General features: G+C 52.1%; 1 protein-coding gene across 3 annotated transcripts; it reads left to right on the forward strand.

The window, feature by feature from the left end:
* Positions 1 to 6,157, forward strand: LOC123044117 (translation initiation factor IF-2). 3 transcript variants are annotated; one of them, XM_044466761.1, is made up of 2 exons: positions 1 to 469; positions 2,919 to 6,157. In XM_044466761.1, the coding sequence occupies exon 2, from the start codon at positions 3,259 to 3,261 to the stop codon at positions 4,546 to 4,548; it is 1,290 nt and encodes a 429-aa protein (XP_044322696.1). In that variant the 5' UTR covers positions 1 to 469; positions 2,919 to 3,258; the 3' UTR covers positions 4,549 to 6,157. The 3 variants fall into 2 exon arrangements, with proteins under 3 accessions (XP_044322696.1, XP_044322697.1, XP_044322698.1); XM_044466763.1 differs by lacking the exon at positions 2,919 to 6,157 and adding an exon at positions 987 to 1,329.
* Positions 6,158 to 7,505: the final 1,348 nt, after the last annotated feature.

Consider the following 7,505-nt stretch of genomic DNA (forward strand, 5'->3'; position numbering starts at 1 on the left):
TACATGGTATGATCTCGTGTATGTTTTTTACACAAACACCCTTTTCTGTAGGAGGCTAAAGGCCATTTTTTGAACTCAACTGTATTATTATTTTTCGGAGGGTTTTTCTGTAAGATGTCCAAAGTTTGCAACGGATAACAACAGGTTGTGCGGCTCTGCTTCTATCTCTTTTTTGGCTGGCACTGTTTGAATCGGTGGGAGAGAGAGCTAGGCAGAGACGGGGGCGACTACATCGAAGACGATGGCCTGCGGTGTCGCCGCCGACGAGCGACCCGCCATCCCCACCGTACCGGAGCTTCGCGCGCTCGACAAGGCTCCCGCCGTCTGCCCCGTCCAGGAGCCCCCCGCGCCCTGGAAGTCCCCCGCCGTCTGCACCGTCCGGGAGCTCCGCGCAGGCGACGCGCCGTCCGCCATGGGCAGGCCCCCCGATCTCTACGCCAGCGACACAGAGCACGCGGCACACGATCGAGTAAGACCAAGTCCAGATCACGCTATCTCGATTCTGTTTTTTTTTTGTTTGTATGCGGAGTTCAACTTTGGTTCCGCTCTGTTCAAGTCAGCGCCGCGAAATTGAACTGTAGGATGCGTCAGCTTGCTGGTGAATTTTGTGTAGGTCACGTTGGAGTAGGGGGTTGGGCAACAGGGGATGAGGATTTTGATTAATTGAGCCAGGAATTTCTATTTGATAGAAGTTTGTGTCTGCTAGAGAAATTGTACAGCACGTCCGAATTTGTTAGATTCAAAGTACCATAACATTTCTGAACTTTTATTAGAGTGTGGTTATGTGGCAAGGGGGGGTGATTTTAGGTGTTTCTCTCTAGGAGGGGCTTTTTATGGTGATCAAAGTGTTTGAACAGACTAGCTGTTCGGCCATTTCAATGCCATTGCAGCACAAACACCAGCACCAAAGCTACATGTATGTGCAGCTGTCCCAGTTGTCCTTGTTTTGATTAGCTTATTTTCATGGAATATCATTCTGTGTGTAGATGGACAGCTTGCACGGCTTGCACCCTAGTTGAGATGGCAGAACGGCTAGTCTGGAAGACCATGCATGCTTCTTCTTTTTTCTCAGTTAGCTCCGGATATAACAAACAGTGCCAGCATACTACTTCATCTTTTCCTGATCAATTGAGGCTGTTTTGGCAAGCTTCATGAATTGCTCTTCGAATTAAGTCATCCCTACTATATATATCGGTTGTCTATGCTTTTCCTTCTTATTTTTTGTACCCTATTTACATTTGTGCCCCTAAGTCGAACCCACTACTCAGATTTGCCCCTAATTTTGAAGCATGCTCAAATTTGCCCCTCCGCCGTTAAGTCCGTGCTCAGAAATGCCCTTCCGTACAGTACTGTAGCACTTTCCGTCCAATACTGTAGCACTTTCCGTCTGCTACAGTACACATGGGCCTCTGACGGTCAAAGGCCTTTGACTGGACGGAAGGGCATTTCTAAGTAGTGGCTTAACGGCAGAGGGGCAAATTTGAGCATGCTTTGAAATTAGGGGCAAATCTGAGTAGGTGGTTCGAGTTAGGGGCAGAAATGCAAATGGCCCAAAAAAGTACTAATTGACCGAAACATTTTCAATTTTCAGTGAACTCTCCCCCAAAAAATTGTGAAACTAATGATCCTATGTTAATTGGTATTACTACCTTTTGACTGTACAAGGAGGCATATATCAGAATTCAGAGCACCCTTTTCCATTTTTTTTGTTAACTCTGTTGATTGGCAATCAAGCAGATCATACTACAATAAATCTGGTCCCTTAATAAAACCGAGGTAGCTGACGTAGTCACATAGAGACAGTACTTCTAATTGATCAGTAGGAGTAGTTCAGTACTGGTGTTGTAACCAGATGTCTTACAAGCTCCACTTTTTGTCTTCGCCGGATCCCCATGCTTCTGAATAGTAGTATCTGCTTTTTAGTACTTGATGTTTTTGGTTTAATTAGTAGTGTATTTTTCACAATGTACACCCTAACTTTAACTCAGTTCTTTTTTTCTCAATGTTTGGTTTAGTATTTTTCATGTCTCACCACGCCACACATTTTATTGTTGAATTTTTGTAAGTTTTAATAATGTGGTTTTCAGGATGCTCTTTTCCATGCTTGATCTGTAAGTTTCACAGAGTGGGATTCAGAATGTTAGCACACAGTTTTTAGTTTGTTTTATTAATGAACCCAATAGATCTGAATGTATGAAAATTCTCTTTTTAATATACACAATCCCTCAAGTTGCCTAAGTGAAGCTAAGAGTGCCTCAATGACATATAAGAGTGTCTACAACTATGTTTCTGTTTTCCTTCAGGTCATTGTTAAGTACACAGTAGATTCGAATGTACATAATTAATTAACTTGGTGTTTTTTCGCTGGCTGCTCATGGATTGGTTTAGGGTTCCATTTCACACTATATCTTCAAGAGATTTTTAAAATAGTTATTTTTTGCTCCTGGGAGCCCAGGCTTCTTTTGTCTTTCTTTTGCTTTTTTTGTAAAGTAAAAACACTCTTCTTTTCAAAAAGGCCCAACAATGGCAACCAAAACAAAAGATTAGGACAGTGTGGGCCTGCCAGGGAAACGGACTGCGGCGCTCCAACAACCAAAACAAACAACAACAAAAAAAAAACTGACAAGCAAAAGAGGCCCGTTATTGTGTTTTTTTTACCCAGGAGAAGGACAGTGCGGGCCTGCGAGGGAAACGGGCTGGGACAAGAAAAGGGGATGTCATGCATACGTCATGTGAATGAGACCATTTTATGTCTCATTCGAATGAGTTCCAGGCGCTCCCATAAAACAATTCCATATGAGACAATCAAACCTTTTTTTTGCGGAGGCACAAGACAATGAGAACCTGCCCATGTGCTTACACATAACATTTTAAAAAATTGGTTTGAAATATCGCTATCAATATGCGTTTGTGTGCAGGTTGATCAGATCCCGGTGGCGGACATTGTTGATTTGATGAACACAATGAAGGCGGGGAGTGCGACCGCCGGGATCCCGACGGGGTCGCGGCCTGCTCCCTCCGGCGAGCGGCGGCAGGTGGGGGGGCCGGTTCTGGGCCCTTACCGACGCAGACGAGGATGAGGGGGATGAGGACGCGGATGCGCCGCCGTCATCTCCGCCTACTCCGACGCCCTCCGACCTGTTGTGTGAGTTCTTGGGTGCAGGTTATGAAGAAGATAAGGTCGCTTCCACCGTCGACAAGGTCTTGCCCCTCGAGGATCCGGCTAGGGTCGGGCTTCATGCGGGTGAAACCAAGGAGATGTTGTGCCGGGTGGTTCATCGGAGAACGGCGGCGACGGCGATCCGGCCGTGGAAGGGCCCATTGCCTAAGGTACGTCTACCAAATTTAACCGTTTTTGATCTGATTCGGCCGGATTCATGGAATTTGGTCAAGAGACGTAAGAATGCTCGCCGGAAAAGTTCTCGATCGGCGTCGGAGGTGACCGCGGCATCGTCGCCGGCGGTCACGGTGATCCAGATCCGAGACGCTCGCCAGGAGTGTTTGAATTTGCTCCTGGGCCGAGCTAAGCCGCAATCTGTTAGGCCGGTGGGTATTATTGGGCCAAGGTCTAGTGGGTATGAGGCCCAGTCGGACTTGGTTCCAATTGATACTGAGGGGAGGGGCGCATGCACGTATCGATCGTCTTCGCCTACTCCGTCGCCGCGCCCTAGGGTTTTGCTGCGTCGAACACCGCACCTGCGTACTGCCGGACCTGGCCGGGCTTGCCGCATTCCTCCTCTCGGCGTGATGGCTGGCTCTGGAGGCACGCCTCCTCCCGGGAAGCGGCCGCCTACGCCCAGCGGGGCTGGTCGGGCTTCTGGGGCACCGCCGCCGGGCCAAGGCAATGGCCGGGGCGCGCTGCCGGTGCCGGAGTCGGGTGCTGGTCGTGGTGGCGTGCCGCTCCCCAAGGCCGCTGCGGGACGCGGGTCGGCTGGCCCTGATGCGGCACACTGTGCTGGCGGGGCGCCCGTGGGGAGGCCGCTGGCTCCGGCTTTGCCGTCGGGCGGGCGTGGTGGACCGGGCTCCGATCCTCGGCCGATGGCTCCAGGCGGTGCTGCGGTCGCAGCTGTGGCCCGGGGGGCCGCGCCACCAAGGCCACCCGTGCCTTCGGGTCCGACGCCTAGACCGGCTCCTCCACCCCACGTCCTTGCTCGCCCGTCTTCGTCGTCGCAGTCCAACGGTACTGTGGCTGCGCCCCGGGGTCAATGGGAGGATGACGACTACGATGCCTATGGGGCTGGCCAGCACCGTGGTTCTTCGTCCACGGGTGGAGGTCGTGGTTATGCATGGCAAAGCGATGGTTCGGTTGAGAGGCCGTTCTTGGGGCCTTCCGGTGGCTTCGTTGAGGGGCCTTCTGATCCGGGTCATCGGCAGCGTGGAGGTTACCGTGGCCATCGTGGTGGTCAGGGCGGTCGAGGGGGCCGGTACCGTCCACGTCCTCCGCCCCCACCTGTTGTTGTCGAGCAGATGACAGATAACGGGGTTGCCGAGGAGCCAGTGCTGACCGGTCACGCTATGGAGGTGTTGACGGCTCTTGCTACTGTTTAGGTTCCTGAGAACGAGGTTATGGCCGATGTGTCTGTGGAGATGACGGACAGGGCTGAGTCTGATACGATGTCCAAGTGGGCGCGCATGAAGGAAAATATGCTTTGTTATTGATGTGGAGACAAGGGCCACTTCATTGCGGAGTGTGTGGCTCTGTTATGTGATACCTGTGGTAAGCTGGCACACGACTCTGGGGACTATCCGATACTGCGAGATCAGGCACCCTCGCTCATGATGTATGGAGTTTACTGTGCTGAGCTAAAGTTTTTCGAGTCTCCGAATGAGCGAGAGGTTACTGATGAGTTCCCGAGTATGACTACGGGGATTGTCAAGGTCACCAGAGGGTAGGTCTCTGAGACACAGGTCGTGCAGAGGCTTTGCGAGCTGGCCCCTGGGGAGTTCCAGTGGGACCTTGTCAGTCTCGCTGATAAGATGTTCAGAGTTGAGTTTCCTTCCGTGGAGGATCTGCAGAGGTTGTTGAGTTTTGGGATGTGTAAGGTGCCGGGAACTGATTGCATCCTTGAGTTTCATGAGTGGAAGCACATGGAGCCTCAGGGTAAGCCGCTCACTCAGGCGTGTTTGCGATTTTCCGGGGCCCCCTCCAAGCCGTTGCAGGATGCTCCGGTTGTGGCCAGCATGGGCATTTCAGTGGGGAAGCCTGAGCGTGTGGATATGGCGTTCACCAGAGCTCACGGGATTGCTCGGGTTCTGGTTAGTATTCTGAACATTGAGTATGTGTCGGAAGTGGTTAAGTGGGCTTATCGAGGCAGCATTTATAATCTGGTCATTGAGTTTGAGGATGAGAGCCTTTTGGCTGCGGCGGCTCATGAGTCCGACGTGGATATGCACGAGGATGATGGCAGCGCGAGGGCAAAGGAGCCGCCGGTCGAGGACTCTGGATGACAGCTGTCCAGGGGACCGGGGTACGAGACCGTGATGATCGGGGGTGGAGCAGCCCCACCCTCCTCGGCGCCTACGACGACTCTGAGATTTGGGTCCTTCGAACCCTCTTCTGCACCCCCGAGGCTGTGGAGTGATCGGGTGGAGTCCGAGGAGGCTTTTGAGCTCGCGTTGCCTGCTTTGGGGTTTGAGGATACTGTCTGCACTATTCCTGGGGTTCTGGGGGCTTCGTCGACCTCGGTCTGGGGAGAGGAGGAGGTGGGTCGGCAGGTGGCCACTCCCTCTCGTGCTCAGCACGCTATACCCCCTCAGGACGTGACGTCGGTGTTCGTGGCTGGTTTGTTGGGAGGAGTCCCGAGGCAGGCGGCCTCGGGCTGCACTTCTCCTACTGAGGTAGGGGATTCGGGGCAGGTGGCACCCGTGTCCTTCTCTTCATTGGGAAGAGGTCTGGGGCAGGTGGCCTCGGATACCTCCTCTCCCGTTGCGTCTACCTCTCTGCTAGTGGCGGCTGTGCCATCGGGAGACGGCTCGAGGCAGGTGGCCTCGGAGCCCTCTTTTCCTGCGGCGCCTGTGGTGGTGGCCTCTCCGGTGCTGGGTGGGGAGTTAGGGCAAGCGGCCCACTCGCTCCCTTCACCCCGCTCGCTGCCGGCTCCGTCTTGCGGGGCGCGCCAGACGTCTGAGGCCATGGTGAGTGCATTTCCACTTCCTGGCGAGTCTGGTGGGGAGTCCGTGCAGGTGGTCCGGCCTAGCGGCTGGGGAGAGGCAGGAGGCCTTACCCCAACCAGGATCTCTCAGGAGGAGGTCATTGCGTTTGGAGGGATTCAGGATCTGATGTCTGAGGGGCGACGGGTGAGTGATCGTCTCCAGACTCAGCCGGATGTGGACGACATACATCAGCGGTGCGCCATGAGGGCGGCCAAGCTCCGTGACGTTGAGGTCACTACTGGTATGTCGGTCAATACTTCTAATTCTATTCTGCATTTTTTCAATGATGAGATTGTTGAAAATGCAAATCAATTAGGAGTTTCACTAGGTAGTAATGTCACTGAAATCTCTAATTCTGTTAATAATCTTCTGGATCTAGAGGCTGAGCGGGCCTTAGAGACGATTCGTAATATTGCGGCAATTGAGCCCATGAGTGATTCTGAGGTTGATGCGCCGGGGGTCAGGGTGCTCGACAATTTTTGTGCGGATCTTATGCCGCCCATTCCCGAGGCGGATGTAGATGATGATTCTACTGAGATGGTTTTGGCTACACCTTCTAAGACTGGTTGTGAGGACCGGTTGCAGAGTCAAAATGTCTCTAAGCGCAAGTGGAAAAGGAAGGTGTACCCGGTGTCCGCAGTGCGTAGGAGTGCTAGGATTCGTACGGCTAAAAAATTCCATGATGAACTATGAAAGGAATCTTTTGGAATAGCAGAGGTCTAAAGGACTTGGCTAAAAGAAGGTTTCTTGCTGAGGCGTCTGTCGAGCATCGTTTAGATTGTATCGCTCTATCGGAGACTGGTAGAGATAATTTTGCACCACAATTTCTAAATACTTTGTAGGAAGGTATTGATTTTGATTGGCATTGCCTACCACCGAGAGGGAGATCGGGTGGAATCTTACTCGACGTTAGATGCGAAGCGCTAGAGGTTCGAAGTGTGGTTATAGGTGAATTTGCAGTCATGTTTCGGGTGCGTTCGAAGGAAGATGTGTTTAATTGGGCTTTGGTTGCGGTATATGGTGCCGCACAGCCCGAACTCAAGCCCGAGTTCTTGGCTGATCTCATTCGGATTTGCGGTTCCGAGCAGCTTCCTATCCTGGTGGGGGGTGATTTCAATATAATTAGAAGGTGTGAGGATAAGAACAATGATAACTTTGACGGCAGATGGTCGTTCATGTTCAACACGATCATTGAAAGTCTAGACCTGAGAGAAATTGAGCTCTCGGGTAGAAAATTCACATGGGCTAACGCGCTGCCAAATCTGACGTATGAGAAATTGGATCGAGTGTTGGCTAGTGTCGATTGCGAACAGAAGTTCCCGCTAGTAACAATCTAGGCTTTGTCCCGTGGAAGT

The sequence above is a fragment of the Triticum aestivum genome, chromosome 2B (assembly GCF_018294505.1).
Source record: "Triticum aestivum cultivar Chinese Spring chromosome 2B, IWGSC CS RefSeq v2.1, whole genome shotgun sequence".
In the NCBI taxonomy this organism is placed as follows: domain Eukaryota; kingdom Viridiplantae; phylum Streptophyta; class Magnoliopsida; order Poales; family Poaceae; genus Triticum; species Triticum aestivum.

Coding starts and splice junctions, on each gene's coding strand:
- LOC123044117 (XM_044466761.1), top strand. CDS start 3,259: ATGTTGTGCCGGGTGGTTCATCGGAGAACGGCGGCGACGGCGATCCGG.